The 20,390-nt window shown below is 49.9% G+C and overlaps 1 protein-coding gene across 19 annotated transcripts in view; it reads right to left on the bottom strand.

Moving 5' to 3' along the window:
• Nucleotides 1-20,390, bottom strand: part of DGKI (diacylglycerol kinase iota) — a 599,247-nt gene that overhangs the window by 269,195 nt on the left and 309,662 nt on the right. For all 19 annotated transcript variants that reach the window (XM_068277868.1, XM_068277875.1, XM_068277871.1 and 16 more), the window contains one exon: nt 2,832-2,903. In XM_068277868.1, the coding sequence (XP_068133969.1) occupies nt 2,832-2,903 (72 nt within the window). The remainder of the gene's footprint in view (nt 1-2,831; nt 2,904-20,390) is intronic.

The following is a 20,390-nucleotide window of genomic DNA, read 5'->3' as shown; positions in this document are numbered from 1 at the left end:
ATTTGTGTGCTAGGCACTGTACATACACATGTCTATCTCATCATGTCACATGTTACTTCGGGTATCCTTTAACCACTAAAGTCGGCGGTATTCTTCAATTAATTTCCATCCGGAAATTGCTGTTGAATTCACAGAAATAGCTAAAGGCGAACATCAACGCGAATGTACGTCATTATTACAAAAATCCATAGCGAGCAAAATAGGCTCAATTTGACCAAGCATGAAGAATTTGCTCGCTCATCTCTTATTATGAGTAGGTGTAAATGCAGAATAAAGATGGTTGTGCCAGCTGAAACAGTATAAATACAGTATATATTCTGAAAAACGCAAATACCACACAAATTCTGTTATGTTTGAAAGAGACCTAACAGTACCAGATGCAAATCTCAGACACTTTGACATGTAGGCACAGAGCCACCATACAGAAAAACTGTGGCCCGTGGGTCAAATCTGGTCGCAGAGCCATCAGATTTGGCCCGTAAGTGATTTCCCCACTTTGCAATATATTTGTCTCTCTCTAGACCACCAGGGAAGCTCTACTGGAGGTAAAGCCCCCTGCAAAAATGCTGTTTGCCAGTTGACCTCATTAATATTAATTAGTACATCATTGATATTAATTATCCAGTTGGCCTCATTAATATTAATTACCTGCAGCCTTAGCAGGATGTGGGTAAATGTCACAAATGACAAACATCACATAATACTGTAATCCTAACAGCAGTTTGTCAAGACCACTTCTCTTCAACAGGATATGTGATAGGTCTCTGAGGTCTGGCTAATAGGAAGCCAAGGATTAGTTGACATATATGATATACATTTAAGTATCAGTTAACTACAATATTATTTGGACTATAACCCGCTCCTGACCATAAGAGGCACCTAGGTTCAGAGGACAAGAACCAGAGGAAAAATATTTATATTAAACCTGGTGCATCCATGGTGAAGGGGCATCTTGTGGATTGTGCTCCCTTTGTACGTTTTGCCCCCTTGTTCCTCGTGTTTCACTGTGTCCTCCTCTGTCCCCTTGTGTCCTCCTCTATGCCCCTTTGTGTCTCCCCTGTGTTCTCCTCTATGCCCCTTTGTGTCTCCCCTGTGTTCTCCTCTATGCCCCTTTGTGTCCCCCCTGTGTTCTCCTATATGCCCCCTTGTGTCCTCCTCTATGCCCCTTTGTGACCTCTTGTGTCCCCCTCTATGCCCCTTTGTGTTCCTGTGTCCTCCTCTATGCCCCTTTGTGTCTCCCTTGTGTCCTCCTCTATGCCCCTTTGTGTCTCCCTTGTGTCCTCCTCTGTGCCCCTTTGTGTCCCCCCTGTGTTCTCCTCTATGCCCCTTTGTGCCCCCTTGTGTCCTCCTCTATGCCCCCTTGTGTCCTCCTCTATGCCCCTTTGTGACCTGTTGTGTCCTCCTCTATGCCCCTTTGTGTCCCTGTGTCCTCCTCTATGCCCCTTTGTGCCCCCTTGTGTCCTCCTCTATGCCCCTTTGTGACCCCTTGTGTCCTCCTCTATGCCCCTTTGTGGCCCTTTGTGTCCTCCTCTATGCCCCTTTGTGTCCCTGTGTCCTCTCTATGCCTCTTTGTGTCCCCTTTTGTTCTCCTCTATGCCCCTTTGTGACCACTTGTGTCCTCCTCTATGCCCCTTTGTGTCCCCCTTGTGTCCTCCTCTATGCCCCTTTGTGTCCCCCATGTCCTCCTCTATGCCCATTTGTGTTGTCCTCTATGCCCCTTTGTGTCCCCCTGTATCCTCCAATTATCACCCTGTGTCCTCCTCTGCATAGGCACAGTACAGGGAATCCCCAACATTGTGGCGTGTTGGAGGTTTGTATTGGCAGGCGTTCACAAGTCATGAACTCCCTGTATTTGGACTATAAGACGCAGTGACTTTTTCCCCCCACTTTTGGGAAAAGTGAGTCCAAAAAATACAGTAACTACAAGGGCTACATCACAAATCTATTGCACTGTATATGGACATGTGATTCATGTACTGATTTTTTTTACTTTAGATGGGCTTTAACTTTTGGAAGGCTGTAAAGGTACAGGATAGGTTCGCTACAGCATAATTGTTCAAGCAGAGAAATTGTGTAGAAACAGTGGGTAAAGTGTGCAGGAAGATGATGGGTAACCTATAAGCTGACACTCTCCCTGCCCCCTAGTAGACTGGAATGGCAAATGCACTCTACAGAGGTGAATCCAACACCACAGCTGATCGCTGCATGTCAATAATATAGATTCTGATTTGCAGTGTTACTTGTTTGTATAAAGCTCATGGAGAAGCATGTGATCAGTTGGATCAGGTGGTACATTTGTAAGGCTCTGATTTTCTGTGATCACTTCCTGTTTTGGTACATGACTGGGGCCAACAAATCACAGTGTTGCAAACTTACCTCCATCAAGTGTTTCTCCATGAGGGGGAAGAGATACACAAACAAGTCCGTGAGGTCCCTCTGCGTCCTCTGGGCTCCCTCCATCTCCTGCACGACATGGTCGGGAGTTGTGCTTGAAACAATGAACCGTGCATGAGTAGAAATCACAGTACGACAGGCGCGAGAACAGGCCACGCATGTGCAAGTCGCGCAGCTAATGGAGCCACCAGCGGGAGAACAGAGGGAGCCTAGAGGATGCCAAGGGGCCCTTATGAACTACGGGGGGGGCTGGAGGAAGCCCCAGGTAAGTTCAGTATAGCATTTTTTTGTTGCAGTTGTATTCAGGGTCACTTAACAAGTCTCTGAGCCACAGTGATAGCTTAATTTTGCAGTGGACAAACTGGCTGCTGTCTTGCAGTTAGTGATCCTGCCACAGCTCTGCTGCATATAGATGTCAAGAGCTTCTCATGTCTTACCGCTTGCTTACACCACGAACAGCTGATGGCCACAATTTCCTTACTGTGGAATGAGAACTTCTGTTGAAAACCCTGCAGACAAAGGAGAAAGAGAGACCACTGTTACTACATAGACTCTGACAGGAAATGCTCTGTGGCAGCAGCCATTTTGTTCCTGTTACAAAAGTGTTGTCTCAGATTATTTTAGAGTAAAAATACTTTACTGAGCTCCAACATACAGATTATTAGCCTCACTTTGTAAAAAAAACACATTATTTTCTTATTATAATACTACTGTATTTATGTAATGACATAGGGGATTCACATTGTGATCTCACCCTGTATTGCATCCCTTCCAATTTAGGGCATCAGGCCCAATGGGCAACCTCAAACAGGTTCATCTCATAGCATTTTGGCCATTCTGATGTGCCCTATTGCAGATGTGCTCATAGTAAGTGAACTAGTGTCCATTGTAAAAACAAGACAATGAAAAACTATTGTAATTACACAAACAAAAGCTAAGATTTGTAACAAAAAAGAGAGAAACACTTAAAACACTTGAAATCCATTGAAATCCATGGGGAAGATGACAAAGACCAAATACAGTATGCCCAAATCAAATATCAAAAAATCCTAGTCTATATTTAGTTGGGTATTTGGGCCCATATGCAATTAAATTTTTTCCCTGAATTTTCTTGTAGGTGATATTTTTTTGTCAATTAACTTGTCAATAAAATGCCCTGTAAACCACCAGCAAGCAAGAAAATACAAAATAAAAAAAAATTCACAGGACTTTTTCACCTACATTTTAATTTACAAAGTACTGAAAAGTTATAAGACAAGTTGAACAATTATCACCTAGGAGAACACTTAGGAGAAAAAAATTGAATAAGGGTCAAGGGCCCGTATGCAATACCCCTTTTCTTTTAAGTTTTCTCCTAGGTGATATTTTCACATCTTATAAATAAAATGCATTTTAAGCCACCAGCAAGCAAGAACCTACCGTACTTTTTGATACTTTTTGAATTGCAGAGTGCTGAGAAATTATTTTAAACAAAAGATTAAAAATTATCTCCTAGGAGAAATCTCAGGAGGAGAAGTGAACCGAATAAGGGCCAATGTGCATCCATGCCATAGGCAAACACAGGGGGGTATTACAGCTGCCCAGAATCCCCCCTCAGACCTGGGCCAGTGCAGTGTCTTGGGACAGGCACAAGTTGAGACACCAGAATTTGTGCAGGTATCCTACAGCTCACAACACTGCCCCCTTTCTTTCCCTGCTACAGTTGACTTTGAATGTAGCAGCAGCGTGTGTACAGAGCATGGAGCAGCTCTGGGGAAATGAACAGAGTCAGGTATGAGCCCAGCCCTGTGCCCGGCTGTGTGACTGCTTCACTTTCCCCTTCATTACCAATGTCAGCTGTCCTCAATATTATCTGCATCCAAACTGCTCCTGATCGATCCTGTTGTCGATTGGGAGCAAAACAGACATTTAGGAAATAATTGTCAGGTCCTGTCAGTTGGATGGGAAATTGCATTATGTGTACCCAGCATGATGTCCTACCATATTATTATACTGTATAGTGCGTGGCTGAGGGAAACCTTTCAGGAATCCTCCCCTTGAAAATCCTGGGTTTGCCCCTGCATGCTCATCAAGTGACCCAAGACAGACCAGATCATGCAGCACAGTATGAGTACAAGGTAATGCTTAGTCAGTCACTGAATGGAAACATGGAGATTAGGCAAGTCAGGTTCACTCAGATGCATAGTATGGGTTCACAGTAATGGAGGTGCATAATCAGATAGGGCACAAAAGGAGGAGGACCCTGTCCAAAGGCTTACAATCTAGAGGTGAGATAAGGACACGAAAGGTAGGGGACCAGAGTTCAGCTGTGGGTTTAGAGCAATTGTGAGGGGTAGTAGGCCAGAGTGAAAAGGTGAGTTTCGAGAGCCTTCTTGAAGACGTTGAAGGAGGGGGCTGCCCTAATGGGTGGAGGTAGGGAGTTCCATAGTGTTGGAGCAGCTCTTGAGAAGTCCTGGAGGCGTGCATGGGACTGGGTGATGCGGGGGGGGGAGGGGGGTTAGGCAAAGTTCATTGGAAGAGCGGAGTGAGCGGCTAGGTGTGTACCTCTGAGTAAGATCGGAAATGTAGGTTAGACAGGTTTTGTGGCCAGATTTGTAGGTCAGACACAGTATCTTGAATCTGATTCTGGACTGGATAGGAAGCCAGTGGAGGGATTCAAGGAGGGGATCCGCAGTGGTGGAGCGATGGGAGCAGCGGATAATTCTGGCAGCCGCATTCATGATGGACTGCTGTGGGGCTGTTCGGGTCATAGGGAGACCAGACGGAAGGGAATTGCAGTAGTCAAGACTGGAAATTATGAGGGCAAGGATGAGGAGTTTGGTGGTGGCAGAGGTCAGGAAAGGGCAAATCTTACAGATGTTATGAAGGTGGAAGTTGCAGGACTTTGTGAGGTTTTGGATGTGGGGAGTAAAGGAGAATGCGGAGTCCAGGGTGACACCCAGACATCGGGCTTGAGAGGTAGGGCGAATGGTAGTGTGGTTAACAGTGACATGCACATCTGGGAGGTTCATGGACGACCGGGGTGGGAAGATCATAAATTCCGTTTTGTCTAGATTTAGTTTCAGGAACCTAGCGGACATCCAGGAGGTGATGGCTGATAGGCAGGAGGAGACCTTGTCCATGGTACTGGTAGATATGTCAGGGGTGTGGATGTAGATCTGGGTGTCATCTGCATACAGATGATAGTTAAAACCCATGGAGGAGATAACGTTGCCAATGGAGGATGTGTATAGGGTGAACAGTAGGGGGCCAAGGACCGAGCCTTGGGGGACTCCCACCGAGAGGTGGTTGGGGGTGGACGAGGACTTATTGAAGGCGGTCGTGAAGGAGCGGTTGGAGAGGTAGGATGAAAGCCAGGTCAAGGCGAGATCGTGAATGCCCATGTACTGGAGGAGTAGGGGATGATCTAGTGTGTAGAATATTGGTAAAATGTACGATATTCTATTATTGAGCAGTGGTATTTCCGATAAAAAAATGTAAAATACTGGTAAATTTCACTAACGCCAAACCTAACCCTATTCTCACACAGAGCCCTCTCTCTACTGATGCCTAACCCTAACTGCCCCCCTACACTATCACCACCGATGTCAAACCCTATTCAACCACCTCACTGATGCTCAACCCTACTGCCTCATCCACTGATGCCTAACTCTAACCACCACCACCGATGTCTAACGCTAACCGCCTCACCCACCAATGCCTAATCCTAACCACCTACACCGATGTCTAACCCTAACCACCTCCTCGATGTCTAACCCAAACTGCCTCAACCACCGATGCCCAAATCTAACTGCCTCGTCCACTAATGCCTAACTCTAACCACCCCCGCCGATGTCTAACCCTAACTGCCTCACCCACCGATGCCTAATCCTGACCGCCCCCACCAATGTCTAACTCTAACCACCCCCACTGATGTCTAAATCTAACTGCCCCCCACCGATGTCTAACCTTATTCGACCACCCCACCGATGCCCAACCGTAACTGCCCTACACCGATGCCTAACCCAAACCATCCCCTCCCGCCAATGCCCACTCCTAACTGCCTTACCCACTGATGCCTAACCCTAACTCCTCACCACCACCAATGCCTAGCTCTAACCGAACCTGGCTGCACCCATGTCAAATCTTAATTGTGAAGTCAAGGGCTGCACGCTATTTTATCGGGTGCCTCAGGCGCCCAAATTTCCCATTATGGTGGCAATTAACATGGGCGCCTATAGGGTACACGAACATTGGCAAATTCCCCATTTCAAGAGAAGAGCTATGGCCATGCTGTGCTGCTGAGCTACAGAGAGGAGGAAAGAGAAGCCACAGGGCTGGTGAGACTGGCTGTACTGGCTGTGCTGAGTGGCTGGGCTAACCAAATCTAAAGACTGACTGTGTAGAGTTTTTAAATGATTCAGCAGGAAAGAATTTTCCGATGACCAACATTTTATCTGGTTATTAGGCTATAAGCTTAAAAAATTTTTTAAACACAAATAATTCTTTTAAGGTGATTGCTGCAATAATAAATATTATCTCCCCTGCCTCCTCCACCCATCTCATCCTCAGCTATAGCTGTAAACTAGAACGACAAGCGAGCTCTGAGAAGTGATGACTCAATGCTCCATCTCCACTTCAATAAAAAATAACGGAGTCATACAATTACATTGTTATTTAGCAGCAAAAAATGGTCCAAGCAGCTGCAGCCCAAACTTACAATTAGCAGACTTCTTAGTCAATTCAGCGCGTATCTACAAATCATGGGGCACACCAGACAAATGTTTATGCCCCCCCCCCCCCCAATGTTCACACCGCTTCCCCTTGTCACACCTTGGGGTGCATCTCACAAGGATTGCTGCATATGGAAGAAGAGGCTGGGAAGGGAATACAAAGGCTGCAAATAAGGAGCAACACATGGAAATAGGAAGCTACTGGCCAAGGGACCTGTATAGAAGTGAAGGAGGCTGCTGTACATGAATGTTAGACATGGAAGAGGGGACTGCACAAGCCAGGAATAGGAGGCGGTGCTGAACATGGAAGTGAAGCTGCAACAAAGTTGGCCTAGGGGTGGAAAAAGTACCGTATACTGTATATCCAGCCTTATGACATGTTTTGTCATTACTGACTTCTCAGGGCCAGGATGTTTTGGAGGAGCAGTATTCCATATAGCTAAACAGCCTAGGCTAAGCATCACTGGGAGGCGGGGCATATAGGAAGTGTTTCTGATGCTGAAACCAGGAAAATTACCTTCAAAGTGGTTATCCTAGTGAATTTCCTGCATTCTACTATATGTCACTACATTGCCTCTTTGAGACAATCATATATAAACTAGTGACCTAAGCCCGTTTAAAAACGGGATCTAGGTCTGTCACCGCCGCGCCCGGCTGGCCCCCTGGCCCGTCCTGCTCCTGTCCCAATGGCACACACACAGGGACAGGACGCAAAGACACGGGGGGATTATTATATAGGATGTAAGATCCATAACACAGGCTACGGTTTCACTGTAAACCTATCTGAGGTTACAGGAGCGTCTCGCAGGACAGTCTGGCGGCCTTGTCAGAGGAATGTTAGGAACGGTGACAAGGAACTTGCAGTTGGGAATGCAGTAAAGGGAGAACAATGCGCTGACAGATGAGAGAGTCTAGAGCAGATACCGGCCTCTCCTTCCTATCTATAATCCCAGCTTCCGAGATAAATATATCGCACGCATCCCACAGGATCCACTGACAGAATGAGCACAGAGTATATTACCAGCCGTGAATCTATGCATTTATTAGGCTTTATCAAAGTTTATCTAACACTTGGGACGGGAACGGGTATCAAATATTCATGTTTATATCATGAGCTCATATTAAAGCGTAAAGCAAAACCTGAACTAAACAATAAGTATGAAAATGAACTGTCTGTGTAGTACTCATGGTAAACACAATATTACTCACTCCTATTTTTATTTTCAGTTTAATGCGGGAATTCACAATGAGATTTTTCAGCAGATTTAAAGCAGATATTACGATCGATTTTCTGATCAATTTTCATTTACTTCAATGAGAAAATCAGATCGGACCTGTTGGAAATTATCTATCGAACCATCAGGGGCGTAACTAGAAATCACTGGGCCCCCCTGCAAAACTTTGCATGGGGCCCCTCCCCAGCTGTAGTTGCAGGAGGGGGGAACGCTGTTGGTAGCCTAAGGTAAGGGAGGGGGGATTCAGGCCCCCCTGCCCGCTGCTGTTTGTGCCTGCTGCTGCCCCCTTCTGCCTCTTAAAATGGCCCTGGAGGGCCCCAGAGCCAGGGCCCCCCTCAGGCTTCTCCCCTAAGGGCCCCGTGCGGTTGCATCCCTCGAAGGTGCTATTCTTACGCCCCTGCGAACCATCTATCTGACAAAAAAATTTGATGGTGTATTCCCAGCATAAGATCTGAAATTTTAAGACTGAATTCTAAACAGCTGCCATGGAAGTCTGCTGAAAAACAAACAGAAGTAATTAATACTGCTTTGCAGAGACAGTGCATGGCAATATAACCCTTACACCCACCAGCAAGTACTGCAAGTTATGCTGTTAGTAATGCTTGTTACCATAGCAAAGGTTGCGCTACTCAAGTACCGCGGGTACAAAAAAAAGCATTAAAATTCAAATACTTCATTGACTGGAAGCGAATATGGGTTACATGCACAGGCCCTAAAGGTAGCTACACACATACAACTACTTTCTTTCCTGATTAATTGTATTGTTTAAAAAAATCCAACCAATCCAGCCTACGCTAGCTCATTTTTAACTAAAAAAGTTGATAAAAATGTTCCACCTCAGCAATAAATAACCAACCAATACATACGTTCAAGTTACTCAAGAATTCAAGAAGTTTGATCTACCATCTACAGTGAAACCCCCATTAATAGGCATAGACAGGGATCGGCTGGTGCTGGATAAGTGTGCTTTCTGGTTGCTTGAGACTCTGGTTTCTGCTTCCTGGTTGCTTGTTATAAATAGGCCTAGCTAAAAAACAGCGAAACATAAAAAAAAGGGTGCATGTGGCAAGTGAACTAATTGTAAAATATCGGTATTTGGGAGCCGGAGCGGAAATTTGGGCTGGCTAAATATCGGGCACCACAGGCGCCCAAATGCCAGAGAAATTGTGTATCTTTTTTTTTTTTCAGGAGTGCGAGGGGTGGAGTTGGGTTAAGGGCCCATTTCCACCACCGTTAGCAGAAACGGGCCCTTAGGTAGCTAGTTTGTGGGGTTTAGGCAGGTAGTGGTGTTGGTGGGGCATTAAGGGGGCGTAAGGGTTAGGCCTCTGGTAGCTAGTTTGTACAGGGGGGGGGGGAGTTAAAGGGTTAGGCATTAGGTAGGTAGTTTGTACTGGGGGTTAAAGAGAACCTAAACTGAGAGGGATATGGATGTTTCCTTTTAAACAATACTAGTTGCCTGGCAGTCCTGCTGAACCCTTTGGTTGCAAAAGTGGCTGAATCACACACCTGAAACAAGCATGCAGCTACTCCAGTCAGACTTCAGTCAGAGCACCTGATCTGCATGCTTGTTGAGAGGCTGTGGCTAAAAGATTAGAGACACAGGATCAGCAGTAGAGTCAGGCAACTGGTATCATTTTAAAAGGAAAAATCCATATGCTTCTCAGTTTAGGTTCCCTTTAAGGGTTAGGCATTAGGTAGGTAGTTTGTTGGGGGGGGGGGGGGGTAAAGGTTAGGTGTGAGGTGGGTAGTTTGTACGGAAGGGGGGGGTTAGGCATTAGGTAGGTAGTTTGCCCGAGGGGGGGAGGGGGGTTATGGTTAGGTGTTAGGCAGGTCATTTGTGTGGTGGGGGGCTTGAGGGTTAGGCGTCAAGGGGGACGGTTCTGTGTGAGAGTAGGGATAGGTTTTGCCATAGTAAAATATCGATATTTCATACCAATATTTTACTCTTGGCATTAGTGGGAGCACAAATTTCCAGGCACCTTATTAGACGGATGTCTGGATAATGGGTTTTTACTGTACTTGAGTATACGTCCACCTGAGTATAGGCTGATGCAATTTGAGCCTACTGGCCCTTTGAAACATTACATGAATCCTGGATCTGGGCTTTCAGCCACGTTTATTGGTGTCGAGGAAGAGTATCTGATACCGTTCATTTATACCGTCGTTTATGCCCGAGCCAAACGCAGGCAGAGGAGTATTCGCAGTATGTGCAGCTGTTCCCATAAGTGTCAGGAAACAGATTTAGGAAGTGTTATGTTAAAACACTTGGAGCGCGTCTGTATGGTGACAGGTGGAATGGAATACAGAGGAGGGGGGAGCTCAGCGCACAAGCAAAATTTTCATGGGATGGGCTCCCAAACTGCCTGGCCTTCACGCTACAGGACTTGATTCTAATCTAGCAGTAAGGGCTGGTTCAAAAGGGACTTCTGCAGGCAACCAAGCAGAAAAGTGTTGGCATTGGTTCCCATCCCGTTCCTCTGTCCCCCGTTGTGGGTCCAATAGAGGGACATGGAACCACAGAACACGACCATCGCTGGATGCTACATTCAGCGGCTGCAGTTCTGAGCGACGTTTGTGCAGTGGCCTGCAGTTGACAGTAAACGCATTGAGATGAACACCCGCCATTCATCTCAATGCTGGGCGCCTTCCATATCAAGGTTTTACAATGAGGACGGGTACCAGTAACGGTCCGTCTAAACAGGCTCTGAATGGAGAATTGACTATAGGCATCCACATTCTTGCTGCTTCTCTGCTGCTGAAGAAGACAATTTCGGCGCCCACTTGTGCCTGACGTTTGGGTGCTGCCAGGTGCCTACAGACATATCGGCATTGAGAAGTAATTTGAGCACTCAATAAATACTAGCTCCCGCTATTTATCGGGCTCCCAAATTACGGCTCAATACCAATATTTCTATAGAGATAACGTACTTTATTTTTCTCGAGGCAAGGTTGGTGGCGGAGGTTAGGTGGTTAAGTGTGTGGCAGGTAGTTGAGAGGGGGGGGGGGGGGTTAGGGTTAGGTGTCAGGCAGGTAGTTTGCATGGGTGGAGGGTGCATTTAGGGTTAGGAATTAGGCAGGTAGAGTGTGTGTGTGTGTGTGTGGGGGGGGGGTTAGGTGTCAAGCAGGTAGTGTGCGGGGGTGCGGGGTGGGCTTAGGGTTAGGCATTAGGCAGGTAGAGTGTGTGTGTGTGTGGGGGGGGGGGGTAGTGTTAGGTGGCAGGTAGAGTACGGGGTGGGTTTAGGGTTAGGCATTAGGCAGGTAGAGTGTGTGTGTGTGTGGGGGGGGGAGGGTAGTGTTAGGTGTCAGGCAGGTAGAGTACGGGGTGGATTTAGGGTTAGGCAGGTAGAGTGTGTGTGTGTGTGTGGGGGGGGGGGTAGTGTTAGGTGTCAAGCAGGTAGAGTACGGGGTGGGGGGTAGGTTTAGGGTTAGGCATTAGGCAGGTAGAGTGTGTGTGTGGGGGGGGAGGGTAGTGTTAGGTGTCAGGCAGGTAGAGTACGGGGGTGGGTTTAGGGTTAGGCAGGTAGAGTGTGTGTGTGTGGGGGGGTGGGGGGTAGTGTTAGGTGTCAGGCAGGTAGAGTACGGGGTGGGGGGTAGGTTTAGGGTTAGGCAGGTAGAGTGTGTGTGTGTGTGTGTGGGGGGGGGGGGTAGTGTTAGGTGTCAAGCAGGTAAAGGACGGGGTGGGGGGTAGGTTTAGGGTTAGGCATTAGGCAGGTAGAGTGTGTGTGTGTGGGGGGGGGGGGGTAGTGTTAGGTGTCAGGCCGGTAGAGTACGGGGGTGGGTTTAGGGTTAGGCAGGTAGAGTGTGTGTGTGGGGGGGGGGTAGTGTTAGGTGTCAGGCAGGTAGAGTACGGGGGTGGGTTTAGGGTTAGGCAGGTAGAGTGTGTGTGTGTGTGGGGGGGGGGGGTAGTGTTAGGTGTCAAGCAGGTAGAGTACGGGGTGGGGGGTAGGTTTAGGGTTAGGCATTAGGCAGGTAGAGTGTGTGTGTGGGCGAGGGTAGTGTTAGGTGTCAGGCAGGTAGAGTACGGGGTGGGGGGTAGGTTTAGGGTTAGGCATTAGGCAGGTAGAGTGTGTGTGTGTGTGGGGGGGGGGGGGGGGTAGTGTTAGGTGTCAGGCAGGTAGAGTACGGGGGTGGGTTTAGGGTTAGGCAGGTAGCGTGCGTGTGTGTGTGGGGGGGGGGGGGGGGGTAGTGTTAGGTGTCAGGCAGGTAGAGTACGGGGTGGGGGGTAGGTTTAGGGTTAGGCATTAGGCAGGTAGAGTGTGTGTGTGGGGGAGGGTAGTGTTAGGTGTCAGGCAGGTAGAGTACGGGGGTGGGTTTAGGGTTAGGCAGGTAGAGTGTGTGTGTGTGGGGGGGGTAGTGTTAGGTGTCAGGCAGGTAGAGTACAGGGGTGGGGGGTAGGTTTAGGGTTAGGCATTAGGCAGGTAGAGTGTGTGTGTGGGGGGGAGGGTAGTGTTAGGTGTCAGGCCGGTAGAGTACGGGGGTGGGTTTAGGGTTAGGCAGGTAGAGTGTGTGTGTGTGGGGGGGGGGGCGGGGTAGTGTTAGGTGTCAGGCAGGTAGAGTACGGGGGTGGGTTTAGGGTTAGGCAGGTAGCGTGCGTGTGTGTGTGGGGGGGGGTAGTGTTAGGTGTCGGGCAGGTAGAGTATGGGGTGGGGGGTAGGTTTAGGGTTAGGCAATTAGGCAGGTAGAGTGTGTGTGTGTGTGGGGGGGGTAGTGTTAGGTGTCAGGCAGGTAGAGTACGGGGGTGGGTTTAGGGTTAGGCAGGTAGAGTGTGTGTGGGGGGGAGGGTAGTGTTAGGTGTCAGGCAGGTAGAGTACAGGGGTGGGGGGTGGGCTTAGGGTTAGGCATTAGGCAGGTAGAGTGTGTGTGTGGAGGGGGGAGGGTAGTGTTAGGTGTCAAGCAGGTAGAGTACGGGGGTGGGTTTAGGGTTAGGCAGGTAGAGTGTGTGTGTGTGTGTGGGGGGTAGTGTTAGGTGTCAGGCAGGTAGAGTACGGGGTGGAGGGTGGGTTTAGGGTTAGGCATTAGGCAGGTAGAGTGTGTGTGTGGGGGGGGGGGGGGTAGTGTTAGGTGGCAGGTAGAGTACGGGGGTGGGTTTAGGGTTAGGCAGGTAGAGTGTGTGTGTGTGTGGGGGGGTAGTGTTAGGTGTCAGGCAGGTAGAGTATGGGGGTGGGTTTAGGGTTAGGCAAGTAGAGTGTGTGTGTGTGTGTGGGGGGGGGGGGGGGGGGTAGTGTTAGGTGTCAGGCAGGTAGAGTACGGGGGTGGGTTTAGGGTTAGGCAGGTAGCGTGCGTGTGTGTGTGTGGGGGGGGGGGGGGTAGTGTTAGGTGTCGGGCAGGTAGAGTACGGGGTGGGGGGTAGGTTTAGGGTTAGGCAATTAGGCAGGTAGAGTGTGTGTGTGTGTGTGGGGGGGTAGTGTTAGGTGTCAGGCAGGTAGAGTACGGGGTGGGTTTAGGGTTAGGCAGGTAGAGTGTGTGTGTGTGGGGGGGGAGGGTAGTGTTAGGTGTCAGGCAGGTAGAGTACAGGGGTGGGGGGTGGGCTTAGGGTTAGGCATTAGGCAGGTAGAGTGTGTGTGTGGAGGGGGGAGGGTAGTGTTAGGTGTCAAGCAGGTAGAGTACGGGGGTGGGTTTAGGGTTAGGCAGGTAGAGTGTGTGTGTGTGTGGGGGGGGTAGTGTTAGGTGTCAGGCAGGTAGAGTACGGGGTGGAGGGTGGGTTTAGGGTTAGGCATTAGGCAGGTAGAGTGTGTGTGTGTGGGGAGGTAGTGTTAGGTGGCAGGTAGAGTACGGGGGTGGGTTTAGGGTTAGGCAGGTAGAGTGTGTGTGTGTGTGTGGGGGGGGGGTAGTGTTAGGTGTCAGGCAGGTAGAGTATGGGGGTGGGTTTAGGGTTAGGCAAGTAGAGTGTGTGTGTGTGTGTGGGGGGGGGGGGGTAGTGTTAGGTGTCAGGCAGGTAGAGTACAGGGGTGGGGGGTGGGTTTAGGGTTAGGCATTAGGCAGGTAGAGTGTGTGTGTGGGGGGGGGGGTAGTGTTAGGTGTCAGGCAGGTAGAGTACGGGGGTGGGTTTAGGGTTAGGCAAGTAGAGTGTGTGTGTGTGGGGGGGGGTAGTGTTAGGTGTCAGGAAGGTAGAGTACGGGGTGGGTTTAGGGTTAGGCATTAGGCAGGTAGAGTGTGTGTGGGGGGGGGGTAGTGTTAGGTGTCAGGCAGGTAGAGTACGGGGGTGGGTTTAGGGTTAGGCAGGTAGAGTGTGTGTGTGTGGGGGGGTAGTGTTAGGTGTCAGGCAGGTAGAGTACAGGGGTGGGGGGTGGGTTTAGGGTTAGGCATTAGGCAGGTAGAGTGTGTGTGTGTGGGGGGGGGGTAGTGTTAGGTGTCAGGCAGGTAGAGTATGGGGGTGGGTTTAGGGTTAGGCAGGTAGAGTGTGTGTGTGGGGGGGTAGTGTTAGGTGTCAGGCAGGTAGAGTACAGGGGTGGGGGGTGGGTTTAGGGTTAGGCATTAGGCAGGTAGAGTGTGTGTGTGGGGGGGGGGGGGTAGTGTTAGGTGTCAGGCAGGTAGAGTACGGGGGTGGGTTTAGGGTTAGGCAAGTAGAGTGTGTGTGTGAGGGGGGTAGTGCTAGGTGTCAGGCAGGTAGAGTACGGGGTGGGGGGTGGGTTTAGGGTTAGGCATTAGGCAGGTAGAGTGTGTGTGTGGGGGGGGGGGGAGGGTAGTGTTAGGTGTCAAGCAGGTAGAGTACAGGGGTGGGTTTAGGGTTAGGCAGGTAGAGTGTGTGTGTGTGTGTGTGTGGGGGGGGGGGGTAGTGTTAGGTGTTAGGCAGGTAGAGTACGGGGGTGGGGGGTGGCCTTAGGGTTAGGCATTAGGCAGGTAGAGTGTGTGTGTGTGTGTGGGGGGGGGGTGTTAGGTGTCAGGCAGGTAGAGTACCGGGGTGAGTTTAGGGTTAGACATTAGGCAGGTAGTGTGTGTGTGTGGGGCGGGGGGGGGGGGGTAGTGTTAGGTGTCAGGCAGGTAGAGTACGGGGTGGGGGGTAGGTTTAGGGTTAGGCATTAGGCAGGTAGAGTGTGTGTGTGTGTGTGTGGGGGGGGGGTAGTGTTAGGTGTCAGGCAGGTAGAGTACGGGGGTGGGTTTAGTATTATAGAAGACAGAACAGAGGCGCCAAAAGGATAAAAGGGGTTTTAAAGGAGCTTAAAAGCCAAAACTTGGTAATTAGAGGAGGCAGTGGTGGACTTACCCCCTCCAAGCAGACACAACACGACTGTACATTCAGTCTATTTATTAACGAACTCCAGATAAAACAAAGCTTTTTGGGGGGGGGGGGGGGTTTAGGGTTAGGCAGGCAGAGTGTGTGTGTGTGGGGGGGAGGGTAGTGTTAGGCAGGGCCGTGCAGAGGGTCCTTAAGTGGGGGGTGCTCAAATTTAAAAAAGGGGCCTGGCAATGCCTTCCCCCGCATGCCCCCCGACCTCGTTTTTGGCTAGGGGGTATTGATTGTCATGCTGCTGAATGCAGATGCTGGGTGCCATGTGGGTTGTGGCTATGGTTGGGTATCGAGTTTCATGCAGGTGTTGATTGCAAATACTTAGTGCCATGTAAGATCTGGGTGCATGTACTGAATGTCATGTGGGTGCTGGGTGCAGGTACTGGATGTGACATGGGTGCGAATACTTGGCGCCATGCCTTTACTGGGTACTGGCTATGGGTGGGCTTTGGGCATCACATGGGTTTTGAATGCAGGTACTTTGGGTGCGGGTACGGGTTAAGTAGGTGCTTGGTGCAGATAGCGGGGGCCATGTGGAAGCTGTGTGCAGGTGTGAGTACTGGGTGCAATTTTAGGTCTGGGTGCAGATACTTGGGGCTTGATTCACTAGCCGGCACTAAGTATTAGCAAGTTAGCAGTAAACTCTGTATCAAGCTGCTTTTGGTACCAAGGTCCAGTTTGTATTAGGTGTTTATTTGCAGTGGGTGCTATGCAGTATTGGGTGCTGAATAAGTAGCAGATGGGGATAAACAATAGTGGGTGCCATGTGAGTGCTAATTGGTACAGGGAGCCATGTGAGTGTTGGACATGAGTGAGTAGGGAGTGCCATGTGTGGTCTGGATATATGACATGGGAGAGTACTGCGTCTCATATGGGTTCGGACCAAGGATGGGTACTGGGTGCTATTTGGGTGCTGGCCATGGATGGGTACTAGGAGCATATAATGGCTTTGGAACTTGGTGACGTTTGAGTACTGTGCCATGTGTGTGTTGATTATAGGGGTATGTGGGTTCTTAGGTGCAAATACTGAGTGCCAAGTGGGTATAGGGAGTGAGTACATGGTGCCATATGGGTGATGGGTGCTGGCTAGTGGGGTATTTGTTGTCATGTGGGTGCTAAAGGCAGCTGCTGGGTGCCATGTGGGTTCTGGGTGCTGGCACAGGGTGTCATGTGGATTCTGGCTGTATGGGTGTGTATCAACCATCATGTAGGTGTTGATTGCAGGTACTCAGTCCCTTGTGAGTTCTGGGTGCAAGTACTGGATGTCATATGTGAGTGCTTGGTGTGGGCGCTGGGCACCAAGTGGAGGCTTAGTGCAACTGGAACTACTGCAGATGAAACATGTGGGTGTTGGGTGCAGGTACTGGGTATCACATAGGTGCAAATACTTGGTGCCATGCCTGGGTGCTAGCTATGGTTGGGCATTGTGTCATGTGGGTTCTGAGTGCAGGTATTTGGGTGCTAGTACTAGTTATATGGGTGCAGATAGTGAGTGCCATGTGGAGGCTGTGTGCAGGTGTGAGTAGTGAGTGCCATGTTGGGGCTGGGTGCAAGTACTGTTCCATGTAGGTGTGAGTACTGGGTGCCAGCTATAGGGTGAAGGGGTGCAGGTATTGGGTGTCATGTGGCTGTTTGATGCAAGTACTAAGTGCCATACTGAGGCCAGATGTGGGTATTGGGTGCAGGGTGCTCGGTGCAAGTACTGGGTGCTTGCTATAGTGGGGGTTACTGGTTGAGTGTAATGTATGTGGGAGCTGAATATTGGTGGGATTGTTGTGGGTGCGAGGGGTGGGAGATCACTGTGGGTACTGCTATGAATGGCATAGTTGCTGCTAGGGAAGGTAGAGGTCAGTGTGGTTGCTGGGAAAAGGGTAGGTCAGTGTGGTTGCTGGGGGGAGAAGTAACTGTGGGTGCTGTGGAAGGTAGAGGTCAGTATGGGTGCTGGAGGAAAGGGAGGTCACTGTGGGTCCATTGGGGGAGATCACTGTGGGTCTTGGGAGGTAGAGGTAATTGTGGGTGCAGGGGGTGGGAGGTCACTATGGGTGCTGCTATGAATGGCATAGTTGCTGCTAAGGGAGGTAGAGGTCAGTGTGGGTGCTGGGGGAAGGGTTGGCTACTGTGGGTGCTGTGGAAGGAAGAGATCAGTATGGGTGCTGGAGGAAGGGGAGGTCATTGTGGGTGCTGGGAGAAGTCAGTGTGGTTACTGGAGGAAGGAGTGGATGCTGGGTGTTGGGAGAGGCCACTGTGGGAGCTGGCAATGGGAGAGGTCACTGTGGGTGCTGCTTTTGGGATTGGACGTCCCTGTGGGTGCTGCAGGGGACAGGAGGGTAGCCACTGGGGGAGGGAAAAATCACTGTGGGTGCTGGGGTAGGCAGGATCACTGCTAGAGCTAGGCAGGGAGAGGTCACTGTGGGTGCTAGGTGGAGGGAGAGGTCACTGTGGGTGCTAGGTGGAGGGAGAGGTCACTGTGGGTGCTGGGGGAGGGAGAGGTCACTGTGGGTGCTAGGTGGAGGAAGAAGTCACTGTGGGTGCTGGGAAGGGAGAGGTCACTGTGGGTGCTAGATGGAGGGAAAGGTCACTTTGGGTGCTGGGTAGGAAGAGGTCACTGTGGGTGCTAGATGGAGGGAAAGGTCACTGTGGGTGCTGGGTAGGGGAGAGGTCACTGTGGGTGAAAGGTGAAGGGAGATGTCACTGTGGGTACTGGGGAGGGAGAGGTCAGTATGGGTCCTAGGTGGTGGGAGAGGTCACTGTGATTGCTAGGTGAAGGGAGATGTTACTGTGGGTACTGGGGAGGGAGAGGTCAGTATGTGTCCTAGGTGGAGGGAAAGGTCACTGGGTACTAGGTGGAGGGAGAGGTCACTATGGGCACTGGGGAGGGAGAAGTCACTATGGGTCCTAGGTGGAGGGAGAGGTCACTGGGTACTAGGTGGAGGGGGAGGTCACTGGGTCCTAGGTGGAGGGAGAGGTCACTGAGAGTGCTAGGGGAGGGAGTGGTCACTGGATACTAGATGGAGGGAGAGGTCACTATGGGTACTGGGGGTGGAGAGGTCAATATGGGTACTAGGTGGAGGGAGAGGTCACTATGGGTGCTGGGGGAGGGAGAGGTCAGTATGGGTCCTAGGTGGAGGGAGAGGTCACTGTGGGTGCTAGGTGAAGGGAGATGTCACTGTGGGTACTGGGGAGGGAGAGTTCAGTATGGGTACTAGGTGGAGGGAGTGGTCACTATGGGTACTGGGGAGGGAGAGGTCAATATGGGTCCTAGGTGGAGGGAGAGGTCACTGGGTCCTAGGTGGAGGGAGAGGTCACTGTGAGTGCTGGGGGAGGGAGTGGTCACTGGGTACTAGGGGGAGGGAGAGGTCACTATGGGTACTGGGGAGGGAAAGGTCAATATGGGTATAAGGTGGAGGGAGAGGTCACTATGGGTGCTAGGGGAGGAAGAGGTCAGTATGGGTCCTAGGTGGAGGGAGAGGTCAGTATGCCACACTAGGATTTCTGTCTGGGCCTCTTCACTTGAAAGTGTCCCAGTCGGGGGCGGAGCTTCCCGCGGGTGGGCGGGGCTTATCGCGGTCGGGGGCGGAGCTTATTTTGCGCGGCGAGAGGGGCTTTTTTTTGAAGATTTTAAAAAGGGGGGTGCCTGGGCACCCAGAGCACCCCCCTGTGCACGTGCCTGGTGTTAGGTGTCAGGCAGGTAGAGTACGGGGTGGGGGGTAGGTTTAGGGTTAGGCATTAGGCAGGCAGAGTGTGTGTGTGTGTAGGGGATTAGGGTTGGGCTTCAGGGGGGAGGGTTCTGTGTGACAGTAGGCTTAGGTTTGGCCATAGTAAAATATTGGCATTTACCGTAATATCTATATTTTACACTTTAATAGTAAAATATTGGTATTAAATACCAATATTCCACTATACTTTAATTTCTGTGCGCCTTCTTTTGATGTACGCCTCTGTTACATGGAGTCAGAACATAAAAGCTGACTTCTGACTTCCTATGGTACATTACAGTGTGAAGGTTTTCTCACAGTTAAAATGTGACCTTGGTTACCGGTCACAGTAGCTAAAGATGCTTTCTAGTGTGTCTACTAGGCTTAGGCCTTTTACACACGCTAGAGAAGAAGTAAAATCGACCAATGTACAACCCCGCTACTGATAATAATAAGCCCCGCTCAGTACAGACTCGTCAGGTGGTGACGCACCCACCCAGCTGGAAATAGCAATGTTCCTTTTTTTTTTTTTACATGGCCGCAGTTTGGGCCCACATTGCTGCACAGACTGTAGATCACTGATCACTATAATTGCCCGCAGCGATCTGCTAGGTAGACCGTTCGAAAGGCCAAAGAACCGCCAATTATAAATGCATTTTGATTTCATAGTCAACTTTTTTTGGACGATAATAAGACGATTCATTGTTTGTTTTTAACCAACTTCCATCCAGTGTGTGTAGAAGGCTTTGGGCTAGGAGGCAAACTATAATCTGTTATAAAATAATACAATTTTGTAACAGCTTAGGGGCTTGATTTACTAAGCGGTGCTAACCTACTTAGCACGTCTAAAGTCTTTAGGCGTGCTAACCAGGGTGCTAAGTAGGTTAGCACCGGTTTTCTCAATCAGATCTCACATTCTCATCTCATTTCAACTGAGTTTAGATGTGCTAAAGGCCAGTGCTAAAGTTAGCACCGTTTTGTAAATCGAGCCCTAGATGTTAGATATGACTATGGCTGGATAGTATGCTGGTTAAAGTGGACCAGAACTCAGAACTCCTCTCTGCTCTAAAAGATAAGCAACAGCATAATAAGCTTTAAAGAAAAAAATATTTGTTACAGCTGATAC

This window comes from Hyperolius riggenbachi, chromosome 3 (genome assembly GCF_040937935.1).
Source record: "Hyperolius riggenbachi isolate aHypRig1 chromosome 3, aHypRig1.pri, whole genome shotgun sequence".
NCBI lineage: Eukaryota > Metazoa > Chordata > Amphibia > Anura > Hyperoliidae > Hyperolius > Hyperolius riggenbachi.
Note: the sequence above shows the minus strand (reverse complement) of the source record. Positions and strands in the feature narration are given on the sequence as shown.